Source organism: Cyrtonyx montezumae, unplaced genomic scaffold (assembly GCF_038088225.1).
Source record: "Cyrtonyx montezumae isolate F1298 unplaced genomic scaffold, pur_monq_1.0 scaffold_57, whole genome shotgun sequence".
NCBI classification, from domain to species: Eukaryota; Metazoa; Chordata; class Aves; order Galliformes; family Odontophoridae; genus Cyrtonyx; species Cyrtonyx montezumae.
The window spans coordinates 602647-618178 of record NW_027072064.1 but is presented as its reverse complement, the minus strand read 5'-3'; the positions used below and the strand labels follow the sequence as shown (position 1 = coordinate 618178).

The following is a 15532-nucleotide window of genomic DNA, read 5'->3' as shown; positions in this document are numbered from 1 at the left end:
GTCCGCTGAGGGAAAGTGGTGAGTGTTGGGCCTGGATAGATCACAGAATACGGTGGCTGGTCGGGCTCCACTATGTCCACTATCGTGTCGGGGTACTTTATGACACAGGTCTCATTGGAGGTGACGGCGAAGGGCTCGGGGCATACCACCCCTGGTGGCAGGCAGCACTCGTCGAAGGGCGACATGGGATGGATCCAGACCTGAAACACAGGAGAAGGGAGGGGGGAAAAAGGTGGTTGTCAGTCCAGTGGGAAGCTGATCTATTGGATGCCAGGATTTCAGGAAGAAAGAGTTGTGGACTGAGTGCTGATAAAAGGAGAATTGAGACATGGATTTTAGTGGCATGGCATCAGTTTTAGGTAACTGATGGGTGTTGGCTTCTGTCTTCTCCATAAGTAGCCATTTTTAACTTCATTGTTTCAGTATCTGTTGATACTTTCTAGACGGTGGTTGTTCTCAGCCTAAAATGTTTATTACTTATCAGGATTTTTAACCTGTTGCGCTGTCGTTTCTCTCCTACTGCCTGTTCAACCTTGTTGAAAGCCGTAACCCAAACTCAACTCTACGTTAGAACCACAATTTCAATCCTCAGCACTGGCAAAACCAAAGCATAGGATGAAGTGAGTTACCTCATCTCACATGGTTAGAAGTGGAACAGTCAGAACTGGGATGGAGATCCACCCATCTTTTATTAGTCCCATTATTTATCATTCAGATTACAGTATCTTATATTTGAAACCACACAGCTTTTAAAACCATACCTGATATCGAGGGCAGATTTTCTTGGGCATTGTTTAATTATAGATTGACAAGCAGTCCTTGCCCTGAATTGTGCCCACACTAATTAGGCACTGCAAACAAAGTGAGGGAGAAGTGATAATTTTCTTCACTTTATCAGCATGAAACTGATGTGGAAGGGATTAAGCAGAAAGATCCACATCAATCTCAACTTTTACACTGTGACTCTGCAGGAGAAAGACAAGAAATCTCCCCTGAATTTTCTTCATCTAAATGTCTTGTTTTAATTCTTTGTCTTCTCCCATCCTCATGGCTGCATTTTCAGCTTTTGCTAATTGCCCCTGTGCCTAACTTAAAGGTAAGGAAAAGACAATGACAGAAGGTTTTGGCAGCTGAGGAGCTGGATTTAAGTGGTCAGGTGCCCGTGCGCAAGGGGAAGAGGGAACACTTGTATGTTCCTTCTGGATTTGTAGTTCATGCTGTTTAAAAGATATCTTAAACAAGAATAGTAGTAAAGTGTCTTTTTAATAGGAAAATCTGAGCTCCAGCCTCCATAGGCTTTTTCTTCAACTGTTAAAAGACAAAAGACATTACTGTCTTTGAAAACAGCTGAAAGTGAGAGCATTGCACAAATATTAAACAATTTTATAATGTGTCAGTTCTTACAGTATTAAAAAAAAAAGCTTCTCAGTATGAAATGGAGACTTCCTAGAGTTTTGAGGGAATCTTATATTCCCAGTCTAAATGAACTGTTGGCCTGAATGCTAACTTCATTTGCAAATGCCAGCATTCACCTCTGAAGTATAAAACTTCAGTTGACTTAAACAACAAAGTATATTTCTGGAAGCACATCCCCTTACTGCTTCCTAAGTTTAATCTATCCTTTGATTAATATTTAGATAGCAATAAGTAATTGATTTGAAATTGACTTACCCGGATCACCAAGGAGAAGAGTTTAAGAAAAGTGATTAGGAGAGTTCTACGTAGCAAATGCTTTTATACACTTAGTCAAATTGCCTGGAGGATGTGACACCCTTTTTGCATGAAGTCTTAATTAGTTGCAAAACAAAGTTTGCTGCATGCATAACTTCTGCAAGTAATGAAACTGTTTTGCTTGCTGTTTGTTTGCTGGCTATTGGATCTTCACGCAGTGTACTAACGTGCTGCTACACCCTGCAGGCAGGATTCACTTCAACATCTCATGGGTCAAAAAGAACTAGATAGACTCCATTAACCACATTTCAGTTATATTATGACTTGATCAAGCCTTCATTTATTTACCTCAATCTGAAAGAAACTGAAAGGAGCATCAGCAGTAGCACTTGGTGTCAGGGAACAGAGTTTTATTTTCTTTTACTAAATTTGCACTCCTGTGCAGCACAGAAGAGAATTTACGTCTGAAATGCATTACAGTGTGACTTGAAGCTGTTATGTGAATATTCATGGTTAAGGGGAAGAACTAATGTCCATAGCCAAATTCCCATGAGACTGACCATCTCAGATTGATTTCTGGGGAAAAAACCTCTATTATTTAACATCAACTTCAGTCCTTACAAACAGAGGTTGCATAGGACTGAAGTGGAGCATGTAGATTGGCTTTGGCTTCTTTGCTTTCATTGCAGTTAAAGGCAGGTAGATGTCACCCACATTTTTTGTCACTGACTCAAAATGAAGTCACGGAGAATCATGAGACTGTGTGTTTTGGTTTTTTTTTTTAATAGTTTTTGGACTAGGTTGAAAAGGGCAGTACTACAGGAAAGGAAGATTGCAGGAGATTGCGCTGTGCTCTGTAACTGGTCTTTCCATCCAGCCTTTGCTTTCTATGACTTTCGGAGAAGTTGGTGTGGATGGGAGTGTTTTTGGTGTCATTCACCTGACACAGCAACTCATAAATCGGAAACAGTTGAGTGTTTTGTTTTCTCAAATAAAATTACATAAAAGGTATTCTTAATTAAAATCTTATTGCAAGGGCAGAGTTCATTTGCATGCTGGGGAACACACTTCAGCAGAACAATAGGACTCAGTGTGTTGCATTAACATATGCACACAATGATTTATCTGCATGAATGACTGGGAACCAGTTAATCTTTAGTTCTGGTCAGGAGTCCCTGTAAACGTTTTGACCTTGGGACCCCTGTGAACACCATCCCAAGCTACCTATAGCTTCATGTGGAAGAAAGCTTTAGGAAATAGTAAAAGCCAAAGAAACCCTCCCTCCCAGTTCTCAAGGTCAGGCATGTCACTGTTGGTGAGGGTGGTTCATCTACACTTGGAATACAAAGGGGAGTGATAGTGTTGACAGAAGGGTCTTGAAGTTACTAGAGGGTTTGCCCTCATTTGTCTAACTTATTTCAAAATCAAATGTCTGCTTGAGGCTATGGGGAGAAAAAGATTACCTGTTCCTCCTGCATAACAAAGGTGAGATATTGCTACTATTCATGGAAAGCAAATATTGTGCGGATCAAGAGCTCTGTTTCTTGACTGACTCTTGTGTTGCTGTTGACTGCAAGTGTCACGCGTGCAGTGGCACTTCTCTTCTGCCAGAAGGTGGCAAATCTGGAGTAAAAAGTGGATTTCTGTTTAATCCTTAGTTCTGTATTGTTGGTTTTTTCCCCCCATATTTGTTTTTATCATCTCCTACCCAGAATATATTTTTTAGGACCTTAGTAATAAATGGAGGAGGGAAGAGTTGATTTCTAATTAGAATTAGGATTTCTGAATGCTTTGGCAAGAGGGGGATGAAGGAAATTGTGGATGTCCTAAAAATCTACCTGTATAATTAATCTGCCTAAGCACTGCTTTGTCAAAGAGGGACTACATAAGATCACAGCTGTGCATTGAAATTCATCCATCTGAAGTGCTGTAGGTATGGAATCACACACATGTATGGAGATCCACATATGTTTTGGTAGACTCATTCAAAATCTGGTTATTACAATTCTGATGGTTGCAGCTGGACCACAGGGAGAATGACTGGTTGTGCTAATGCAGAATTTACACAGTGTGCTGCTCGTAAGCCAAACCTGGAAAAACTTACTGGTGGTAAAAAGGCATTTTTTTTATTTTTAGCCAACTGTAACACAGCAATGGTGCTGTTCAGAGCAGGGAGAGTTATTGTATGCTGAAGGTCCCTTAATGAATGCAGGTGCCCATCAACTTTTTGTTGGTGAAGAAGAGGAATTCCTCTGGTGATAGTGCAGGTGTGGAGCCTGCTAGTGCGAGAGCCCATGGTGTTGGTGTGGAGGAGCACACAGAGCAGTGGCTTTCCCAGAACATTATATGGCCCTGGACATTGCCTGAAGCAGCATGGTGCCCCACAGAGGCTTTGCTTGCCATTGCTTCAGGCAAATGGATGTGACCCTCAGTAACAGCATAGGGAGATAATGGCACAAAAACCTTAGCTTCCAACTTTGCTCATCCTTCATGTCTTCTCATTCTCTCCTGGACTGTCCCAGGGTAGGTCAGTGCTTTGTGTCACATTACATCGTGGGAATCCTGGAGACTTTTATTACTTTCTTTGCAGTTTGGGGCACTGTGTTAAAAGGTACCCAGTGCTTCCCTCGCAGCTCAGTTTTCATTGCCTTGAGCCAATTTTAATTCTAGCTATTATCTAGGTTTAATAAAGTGAAGCACAGAGGCTAAATGAATCACCAGAGGTCACTTGGTGAATGAATGGAACAGCCTGGAGTAAAACAGGCTTTCCTCATCGGCTTTTATCATATTTATAATTGGAATTCCAGCAACTGTTTCACGTCTTAACTGAGATTGCATTGCACTGGGCAAACAAAGGACAAGTCCCTGCACTGAACAACAAACACTGGAACTGATTAGACCTGAGAAACAAAGGAGAAGGGATTATTATCTCTTTTACAGATGCAACTTTAATGCACAGGGATTAAGGGAGGGGCTGTCAGCAGAGAAGAGCGCAGTTAGCAATTTTTTGACGCGTCCTGAATTGACTTCCCCAGTTTTAACATAGGAAATGCATGGCAGCCAGGAAGTAAACACAGACCACATTTTAATAAATCAAGGTGCCCCGAGAGTACCCCTCAGAGTTGCGTTGTACTGTGCTGTTTCAACAATAAAAGTGAGGATTTAGTGCAAAAAAACATCAGTCTCAAAGGTGTCTGCTTTGTGTGTGGCCATGACTGACTCAGTGGTTTGTGTAACTGAGCACCCTTCTCTCTGAGGTGTCTGTTTCTAGAGAAAAGAGCTCTGACATTGAATCTGAAGGAATAAGTGTCCAAGAGGTTTATAAATGCTGCCTGTGTGAAGGTAAACTCGTTCAGACTGAAGCATAAGGCTTTTCAATAAGGCTGGAGACTTAGTCTGTGTTATTTTTTTTACTTGAATAGTGAGCATTAATTCTTTTTTTCATAGAACAGAAAAAGGTGTGAAGCTTTTCAAAGCTCTCTGAAGTATTTGGGATGCAATCTCCAGTTAAAATCTATGGTGGCTTTTATGTTTGTTTTTTTTTTTTTTGAAACCTGAGCTGTCATTTAAGAAAACTGCAATTACTGATGCCTGGGAGTTAATGACTCTGGGATAATGATTTCTAATGAAAAGAAATCCCTTTAATGAAAATCTACACCAGAAGTCATCCTTTAGGTGATAGTTGGCTAAAAAAGGAAGAACTGTCTGATCATGGATTCGTGTGCTTTCCTGAAGAGAATAGTTAGAGAGAAAAGCAAAGCAAACAAAGGGAAGAATAAGCAGAGAAATGAGAAGCTTATGTTGTTGAAATGCTTCTAAACTGAAGGGTTTATGTAGTTTTTGTACTTGAGGTTTGTATTTATCTACCTAGGTTTTTACTTCTACCTGCTCATGTGTGCTGGGCTGCACTCGAATAGAAGAGGGATTCATATTCTGCCTGCAGCTTTCTTTCCTTGGGGATGTAGAAGCCCTTAAATCATTTTTTGTTGGTTTTGGGTTTTTTTGAGTCATTCTCCTGAGTTTGGAAACAGCCCCTGGAACTGAGGAATGTTCATTTTTGTTGCTCCTTTTTCATTGTGAGTACGTGAATGCATCAGCTCTTTCTGAGTCCCCTTCCCAAAATATAAACAGAAGGAAAGATTGTGCATTCTTACAAATCGTTCTTCCCTGTTCAGACATACGCAGCGAGCAAGCAGGTGTTTTTCTGGTGACTCCAGGTATGAGAAAGTTCAGGTTTGCCCTGCAGAGTGATTGCAGTTGCCATTTTGAGAGCCCTGCCAACAGTGTGAAGCTACTTCTCACATGGGAAGCAACCAAAAATGCAGGTGATGCAAGCACCTTAACACATAGCTAGAGAATGTATATTAATAACCTTGACATCTATTTCAGGGTGACTTTGTAACTTTGCTTTAAAATGCTGCAATCGTGCTGGATACTTAAAATATGATAATAAGTATTTTGCATGTATAAATCATTAATGAGGGTTTGCAAAGTTCATAAAAATCCTTTAATCTGAAACTTCTGCGGGCTGCTTCTAATAGCTGTTGTCGCTCTGGGATCTTTACAAAGTCATTTACTTCACAGGAATAATTCAGAAGATGAGAATAAGGGATTGAATTAGTTATATTAAATAATAAAAAAAAAGAATACCAACAACTAAGGAAATTGAATAGTTTTTAGAGAAAGACAGCAGAGCATAAACAATTTTTATGCTAGAATCTCCCCATCTCTCATGAGAGAGATCCCCAGCCACCTTACCTTCAGCACTTCGTCCAAAGAGTCTGACTTGCATAGTTCAGGAGTTGGTACATCAAACCTGCAAGGAGTTTTTCACACCCAACTACAAATGTAATCCCAGCATTATGAGAGAGAAAGAGTCATCCTGGCTCATCAGCTTTGTCCATACAGCTGTCTGCTACCAGATTATGCCACTGGTCTCGAGGGCAGGATGTGGATCTCCTGGGATGAGGGAACAGAGAAAATATAAAGTCCTTTTCCCTATTTATCACATCATATGTGCTCACTCTCCCCAAGCACCTAGGGTCCTTAGGCATGGCCAATGACAGAGGGCACTGTCCTATTTTATGGCCGTGTCTTTGGTATTGCTTCATGCAGGATCTGGTGATTCCACGTAATCTTTCCTCTGAGATCCCCAAAGTCTCTTTGGAGTCAGGTGAAAACTGTTAAGTGACATCCTGGGAGACAGGATGGAAACTTTGCCCAAATTGCTCCTGATTAAGTCACAGTGCTTTAACCAGTACAGATTTTTAGAAATCATTTGCCTGGAAAACAAGACATCTGAATGGCTCCAGATTTAAATCATGAAGTAACTAGTCATCAAAATATACTTATGAGAAGGGAAGATAATCTGTCATAGATAGTAAGAGTGGAGTTGACCTACATCTTTTGGAGAATATTTGAGAATATTTGAGGTGTGAATGGGTTTTAGCGTGAATGCAGAGTTGGGAAGAAATTGCATTATGAAGCAAGAAATCCTGACCTGATTTAGAGCTGATCATTGGAATGACATGCGTGACTGTGATCTGTTTATCTTGAAGGGATGCTGTTGCTCAATTCATGGGTGTCTGAAGCCAGAACCATATTTTAAGTATAATAGCACTGCACTCTGCATATATAAATCATTAATGAATACCTGTGATATGACATTTGATCTAAGGAGGCCACAGAGCTTCCTGATAAGAGTTGTTGCCCCAGGGATCTCTCCAACACACCTTATAATTAAGAAGGGATTTGCAGAGAGAGAAAAAAAAAGTATATATTACCATTCTATTAGAAAAGCCAGCAAAGTAGAAGGTAAACAACTCTGGATGGGGAATCTGGAGGGCAGATCTCAGGGTACGTGGGGCACTTTCCCTGCTGAGCTCCTCCTGGGAGCTGTTGTCTGCAGCTTCTGCCACAAAGATGAGCTGTGCAGGGGAAGGAAAAAAGTGGTGGCTGCAGCTTTTTACCCTGATTCTTGCTGACAGACCCCCTTAATCTGGGTCAGCACCCAAGTGAGCATCCCAGGGGCCAACCAGAGCTTTGAGGAAAGACACTTTACCCATCAGAAAGGGTGAGGAAGGCTAGAAAGAACCATTTAAAAAATAATATTGATAAAACAGCTTGTCTAGACAGCACATTAGTACGTTACAATTGCTTTTATTTCAGACTTCAATGGAAGGAAAAGTCTCCAACCCTTCCTGCTAAGACCAGGAGGAGCCCACTTGCTGTGGGATCACTGGGTGTGAACTGTGAAGCTGGAGCAGACGTACGGCTCCAACTCTGCAGGTAAACATCTTTAATTTGTCCTCTCCTAGCAGACCTGAGGAAATAACTTTTCACTGAGATGGATGTGCTGGTGAAATGCAGAAGGAGAGAAGCAATAAGTGACAGAGTTTGTATAAAACACATTTTTGAAGTGGCAACAGGTGCAGCAGCAGGCTGATGCTTGGGAGAGTGGCTGGTTTGTATTGGTGGTCTCCAAAAAAGCACATTTCAATTTTATTTTACTGCCTGGTGCTGCTGAGTTACATAGTCAGAAGAATTCAGAGTGGCTGAGGATCTGCTCCAGAAGTTTTATAAATGCTGCTACTATGACACACAAAACTACTTTTCATTAAAAAGTTTAATAACCCTGGTTTCTGAAGCTGTTAAATACTGTCTGCCTGGGGAGTAACCATGACTCCCAAATTTGAAGTTATTATCCAAGTGACATACCTGTTTAAATTTTGTCATATAAGGAATATTTACATAGTATGTGTACTTTATGTCTCAACCATTAATGAATATTTGGGACTAACTTTGAAGGTTAGTTCTTTAAAGAAGCTGAAGGAGAAGCTTCAGTTTCGTTGCACAGCCCCAGGGATCTGCAGGCAGACACACCTCGGTGGCTTCTAAAGGTGTAATGGAGGTAAATGAAAGATTGAGATGGTGATATTGCTAGGCAGAAAACTTTATTTTAAGTAAAGTATACCCTTTCAGAAGGAAATCTTATATACACACATTTCCTAGAACTGATAGCTTATTTCACCTTTGTGATAGTCACGGGCTTCATTCCCCGTGGATTTCTTCCTGTTTTATAGTTGTAAAATCTGTTCAGAATGAGAGTGAGCCTGATTACTGACTGAACTCTTAGAGTAATAATCGTCAAATAACATCATGGGATGTGATATTTGGTAGTACTACTGCTAGGTAAATAATTTTGATCCCTTCATAAGACAGCTGAACTCTTGTTTTGCTGCAGATGTCATGAATTTGGCACCATTTTCGTAACCAAAATGAAACTCTTCTCAGAAATGTTTCCTACAGTGGTGAAAAAAAGTTATTGTTTCAGACATTCTTCATTTTTCGTCATTTGCTTAAGCCAAAATTACCAACTCTAATTATTTCAGTCTAATAGAAGTGATTGTCTGGTACACCACCTTAATGAAGCATTTGTTTTCCAGTGTTTTGGTATGGTAATAAATCAACAAAATATGTGTCCAAGCAATTACATGGATGCCATTTTCTCATGTGATGCAAATTGGTTTAATTTCTTTCCTATGAGAGAGGTGTCTGAATAACATAAGTGGAGGTTCTGCTTACAAAATTGTTATTCCTATACATAAAAACTTAGCATAATACACCTCTAATTAGACATGGGAAACAACTAGTTCAATAGTCCATACCCAATAATATCCAGCACTGGATACTGAGAAGTATATTTCAATAGAGAAATGCTTTGTAGAATAATCTTGGATTGCTTTAAAAAGCAGCTTGTTTGCTATGCTGAATTCCTAAATCAGCATCTCTTAAGAGGCACAAACCAAGGGTCTGCATTATAGGGATGAGATGTGACCTGGTTGTTTTGCTAAAAAAAAACAAAACAAAAGTTTCTCTGTAAAATATATTTCAAATATGTGATGTGTGCATCAATTCTTAGACTTAAAAAAAAAAAAGACTTGGAAATTTGTTGTGCAAATAATGCATTTTTTCAGGTCTTGTACCAACTTAGGATGAGTCTGGAATCATTCTGATTTCTGAATGGCCCCATGAAAGACAAGCCAATGATTAAATGACAGAGAGAAGGAAAACCATATTGCTTTGCAAATAGCTTACCATTAATGTACAAATGATGAGACTAAAGAGTACTGTGCTTGAGATCTCATTTGCAACATTAGCGAAGATAAAATGAAAGGATCAGAGGAGGAATGGGTATGCCTTTAGCAAGGAAATGAAGGGGGAGTGTTGCAAAGATCAATCCCAAGCACTGTGTCTCTAGTGGAGTGTGATTTGCATATAGGGTGAGCACATTGTTGGTACAGAAATTACAAGAGAAACAGGTACTATAGGCCTGGGGCAGTCCAGATCAGTATAAAAGCTGGTCCAGCACCAGGCTCCCTCATCCACTTCTCTTGCCTTCTCTTCCTTGGTGAACAAGGTGAGCTGCAGTGGCCTTCTACTCACTCTTCTTTCTCTGCTTCTCCTCTTGCTCTCCTGGCCTGCAGTGAGAGACTTCGGTGTGAGTCTTCCTCCTTGATGGTGCTCCCACCAATTTGGGGGGAGATGGGAGAAGTCTTTGGGCTGTCTCTGCTTGGTCTCTTGAGGATCTGGACTGCCAAGCCTCTCTCTGTGCCTGCTCTGTCCCTGCTCCCAGCCTGGGTGTCCTCCCTTGGTGAGCAGACCTCCAGGCTGCTGCTCATGCTGTTTGTGTTTTGCTTGTTCTGTCTCCAGGTCCACCTCCATCCCTCAGCCATGTCCTGCTACGATCTGTGCCGTCCCTGTGGCCCAACCCCTCTGGCCAACAGCTGCAACGAGCCCTGTGTGCGCCAGTGCCAGGACTCCCGGGTGGTGATTGAACCATCTCCTGTGGTGGTGACCCTGCCTGGACCCATCCTCAGCTCCTTCCCCCAGAACACCGCTGTGGGATCCTCAGCATCTGCTGCTGTTGGCAGCATCCTGAGTGCTGAGGGTGTGCCCATCTCTGGTGGCTTTGGCTTCTCTGGCCTGGGTGGCCGCTTTGGTAGGAGATGCCTGCCCTACTAAGGATGAGATGGATGTCCCATGAGCCATTGCCCAGGAAGCCCAGCACTATGCACTGGACTGAGAACAGAGCTGCTGGCCAGAGTTTCCAGATGGGCTGAGCACCCATGCACTCTCCTGCAAATCTGAGTGGGAAGCTGGGGTGCTAGCTTGAGCTCTCTGGAAACATGGCCAGCAGATGTCTTCTCCTGCTTTCTTCTCATCACCACGAGTCCTTGTCTCCTGCTGTCCTGTGCCATGGGTTTGTCCTGGTGCAAGTTTAGATGGCTCTGCTTCTTTTTTCTCTCACTGTATGAGGGAGAAAAATATACATCTCATTTTGGTGAAGGGGTGTAAGATCCCTTTTGCCATGCACTGTTTGTTTTTTTTTTTTTTTCTATATTCAAACTCAATAAAATTTATGCTGCATTGTAATCTATTTGTGATTCTTCATTACTGGGTTGCCCAACCATGCTCTCCAAGGTGAAATGTGATGTTCTGGTGGGTAAAGTTCAGTTCTGCTGTCAGATCTTCCTGTTATGCCTACACCCCACTTTCTGATTCCTTAGCAATGGAAAACTGCTGCACAGTCACTGCCTGTGTTTGTAGTACCACTGAGCTGCAACTGTGAATTGAAGGTGTTTAGGAATTCAGTGTCTGATCCTTGAATGTATGAGGAAGTAAGAAATTGCGTTTGCTTTCACTGTACCTTTTAGCTCTCCTGCCCCAAACTGTGAGACCATTGGAATTAGGGAGGGACACAACCTGGCCCCTGTGTGCAGTGGCCTGTATTATTGTGTCTCACTCCACCACATGTGATGGTTGCTTCTGCAGGGGAAGAATAAGCTGGGTAGTTCTTCCCATGTAATCCATCCTGTCCTCCAGAAGTGATGCTTTAGTCTGTGCCTCCCAGTCTTGTTAGAGGCAGTGAGGGGAAGCTCTCCTGCTGTACCAGATGCTGTGGGAAGCCCTGTGAAGCCTTTTCACTGTGCTTGAAAGCTATGTCTTCTATGACCAGCAGCTTGTGTGAGCAAAAGCCCTGAGCCTTTCTGTGTAGGAAACCCCTCAGGAAATACAGTATTTGCTGACAGTCATGAGCTGCTTTGAGCTGGAGCAAAGTGTGCTAAAAAGCTCATACAGGGGAGGGAAGGAGCACATGCTCAGGGGAGCAGGGTGCTGCAGGGCACCAGGGGGTTTTTGGACAGACAGCAGTTCTGTGCAATGGCTGTGGGACTTCCACATGGAAAACTGTGTGAGAGTCATGAGATGCATGTGGAGATCCTGACATCTACTTGCATCCACAGGCATCTTGCTGATGTTCTTGGGCAACTGCAGCTGGTGGTGATTTTAGGCTTCCTGTAGGAAGCTGAAGTTTCCAAGCCTTTTTAGTGATTGCTATTGAATTTGCATGCAGTTTCAAAGCAGAAGTTGTTGAAAGCCTTGAAGAGAAGGAACAGTCCTGAGTCCACAACAGTGGCCTTTGGTGGTGTGTTAAGAATGATCTCTCCTCAAACAGCCATTTGCAGTCAGTTGTGGGCTGCAGGAAGCTGCACAAGTAAATGAGAGAAAGTCAAAGAACATGTGAATTTCTCCTGAAGTTAAATTGAGGATAGTTTAAAACAGAACAGGATATATCCAACCTGACTGCAAGCACATAGTTAACTTTGGCAGAGTTAGATGACATATAAAGCAATGGTGGCATCTACTTCTGTCATAGGAGAACGTTTTGAAGACTTGTATTTTAGCATTGGAAGGCAACATGAGGCATTCATTTTTTAAATCTTCAAAGCAAGGCCCCTGAGGGTGTGAGGTTGGCATCAAATGCTGTAGTTGGATACTGCGTACTGCTGGATGCATCATTTGCTAGTGCTGATGTATCATTTCCAATGGAAAAATTTTGGTCTCTAATCCTGTCACTTGAAAGGAACTGCTGTGGCAAAATGCGTATGTCATGAAAAGTTAAATGAAAAGGGAGAATTGCAGGGAAGAAAAATCAGTGTCCCTATTTACTTAATTCCCAAGTTTTGCATACACAATGAGCTTGGGTATCTCACAGTAATGGTAGCTGTAGGCCTGGGGCGGTCCAGATCAGTATAAAAGCTGGTCCAGCACCAGGCTCCCTCATCCACTTCTCTTGCCTTCTCTTCCTTGGTGAACAAGGTGAGCTGCAGTGGCCTTCTACTCACTCTTCTTTCTCTGCTTCTTTTGCTCTCCTGGCCTCCACTGAGTCTCTGCCTCTGTGCAGACCTTGGTGTGCTCCTTGATGGTGCTCCCACCAGGTCTGTTTTACTTGCCAGTGTGGGGGGAGAGGGGGAAGAAGGCTTTGGGCTGTCTCTGCTTGGTCTCTTGAGGATCTGGACTGCCAAGCCTCTCTCTGTGCCTGCTCTGTCCCTGCTCCCAGCCTGGGTGTCCTCCCTTGGTGAGCAGACCTCCAGGCTGCTGCTCATGCTGTTTGTGTTTTGTTTGTTCTCTCTTCAGGTCCACCTCCATCCCTCAGCCATGTCCTGCTACGATCTGTGCCGTCCCTGTGGCCCAACCCCTCTGGCCAACAGCTGCAACGAGCCCTGTGTGCGCCAGTGCCAGGACTCCCGGGTGGTGATTGAACCATCTCCTGTGGTGGTGACCCTGCCTGGACCCATCCTCAGCTCCTTCCCCCAGAACACCGCCGTGGGCTCCAGCACCTCTGCTGCTGTTGGCAGCATCCTGAGTGAGGAGGGAGTGCCCATCTCCTCTGGTGGCTTTGGCTTCTCTGGCCTGGGCAGCCGGTTCTCTAGCAGGAGATGCCTGCCCTACTAAGGATGAGATGGATGTCCCATGAGCCCATTGCCCCAGGAAGCCTGAAGCCATGCACCGGACTGAGAACGGAGCTGCTGGCCGGTGTTTCCAGATGGGCTGTGCACCCTCATGCTCTCCTGCAAAGCCTGTGCTGTCTGGAAACATGGCCCTCAGATATCATTTTCTTTTTCTACTTTCTTTTCATCATCATGAGTCCGTATTATCTCCTGCTGTCCTGTGCCTTGGGTTCATCCTGAAGCAAGTTGAGATGGTCTTGCTTTTTCTCCCTCTCACCATGTGAGGGAGGAATATGTACATCCCAATTTGGTGAAGGGATGGCTGAGTACCACCTGCTTTAGTTTAGACCGGACCAGATCCCTTCCACCATGCATTGCTTTATTTTCTACCTTCAGACTCAATAAATTTTATGCTGCATTGTTATCTCAGTCTCCTCTTGTTTCTTTCCTGTTGGGATATTCACTCAAGCTGTGTAGGGGAAAATGTAATGCCCTCCTGTGGAAATTGTCAATGGTTATTGTCCTAATTGGACCTCCTTCCTGCCTTGAGTATTGGAGATGGATGTTGGAGATGACATTGTGAATGGGTTGAGAGCCAGAGTAATGTTTATTAGTTGCAAGGTCCACCAAGTGTTTCCATATGCTCCTTCAAATTTACATTTATAGAACAACAAGCAAGGTTTCAATTTTGTCTTTCAGCTGCTGATGCAAACATTTGAATTGCTGGATTGTATGGTTTTGAGGCTAGTACTCTGGTTGATGCTCTGATGCTATGTTACCACTCTAAACATATTTCTCTTCCCATCCCACCAAAGAGCACCTGAAAAACCCTCAAAGTACAGAGAGTCCAAAAAGAGTCAAAGAGATAAGCTGGCATCCAGGGCATCTTTCTAATGACAGAGTTTAGCTCCTATGTTCAGTTCTCTTCTCAAAACCTCCTCCTCTTCTCTATTACTCCATGGACTGTCCTTTTCCCCTGGCTCTGTAGTCCTGTTTCAAGTACAATGAGAGTCTGCTCTTGTGCTGTAACCTCTTGACAAAAGTATATTTCTATTCCAGATGCCCATATTTGATGGCTACTATCCTAACTTACAGTCAGCAACCATCTAAAAGGCCCATGTGTCTCTGCTTAGTAGGCTCAGTAAAAATCCACTCTGCTTTGTGCTTTTAAGGCAATCTGTGCCTTATACTGAATACAATTCATGTTAAAATATACACCCAGGAATAGAAGATAGCACCCTTAGCATGCAGTCTGAGAAATCAGGGTGTTGTAATATGTTTGCGGTCTTTTGTATACCCTCAGCATGTGGATCTGAGTTGGGGAGTATGGAGGGGTGGTAGAAAAGCACTTTTTTGCATGCAGTATTTTGCTTGTTGAGGGTTTTTTTAATGAAAACAATATGGATAGGACACTGATGTTCCATAAAGTTTGAGGATGACTAAAATTTCTTAAGCTATAAAGAAAATGTTTCTTCTACATGCAGAGATGCTATTTTGGAGTCACACTAAGGACTTACTCTGAATGGAGATTTGCTTAAATGAACATATCCTGTCGTCCTAGAAGCTCCTTTCATCTTCCTGAATAAGAAATCTGGTTTGCCTCTGTGATTAGAGAGTTGCCTGTATCTGGTAGAGTCCTACTGTAATTGTGTAGGGCATTTAGTCCACACTGTGGAATGAAGGCTTGGCCAGGGCCTGAGGGGTGGATGTCAGGTATTGTACGCTGGGCAGTCACTCCCTCTGGGCATGTGCCATCTCAGGTAAACGCTTCATAGAGCTTGATGTCCTCCTTTGGCACATGTCCACATGGTGGCCCTGATATCTGCTGCTGTCTCAGCTGCTCTTGGTGGCACTTCAGTCCTCATTTGTTTCTGGGAGGGTGTGTGTACATCCTGGAAATATTACTGTGTTTGTTTGTGTGTTAAGATGTAAGGGCAAAACAGGCACGAGGAAATAGGGGATGAAGAAAGAGGAGTTTTCAAGAAATAGAATGTTCCTGTTAAGGTTTCTTTTCTTTAAGTTAGCAGCAGAATCTAGCTAATACTGACTTTGGAAGAGAAACATCATTT

General features: G+C 42.8%; 3 protein-coding genes across 3 annotated transcripts in view; all 3 read left to right on the top strand.

The window, feature by feature from the left end:
- LOC136056703 (scale keratin-like) overlaps positions 1–15532 on the top strand; it is a 211789-nt gene that overhangs the window by 117278 nt on the left and 78979 nt on the right. The window lies entirely within an intron of this gene.
- Positions 10061–11106, top strand: LOC136056723 (feather beta keratin-like). The gene is made up of 2 exons (XM_065749042.1): positions 10061–10090; positions 10384–11106. The coding sequence occupies exon 2, from the start codon at positions 10405–10407 to the stop codon at positions 10693–10695; it is 291 nt and encodes a 96-aa protein (XP_065605114.1). The 5' UTR covers positions 10061–10090; positions 10384–10404; the 3' UTR covers positions 10696–11106.
- On the top strand, positions 12802–13887 carry LOC136056741 (feather keratin 4-like). The gene is made up of 2 exons (XM_065749070.1): positions 12802–12831; positions 13150–13887. Exon 2 carries the CDS (start codon positions 13171–13173, stop codon positions 13465–13467), a length of 297 nt encoding a protein of 98 aa, XP_065605142.1. The 5' UTR covers positions 12802–12831; positions 13150–13170; the 3' UTR covers positions 13468–13887.

Bases quoted from the DNA above. Each gene is read 5' to 3' on its own strand.
- LOC136056723 (XM_065749042.1), top strand. From the start codon at position 10,405: ATGTCCTGCTACGATCTGTGCCGTCCCTGTGGCCCAACCCCTCTGGCC.
- LOC136056741 (XM_065749070.1), top strand. From the start codon at position 13,171: ATGTCCTGCTACGATCTGTGCCGTCCCTGTGGCCCAACCCCTCTGGCC.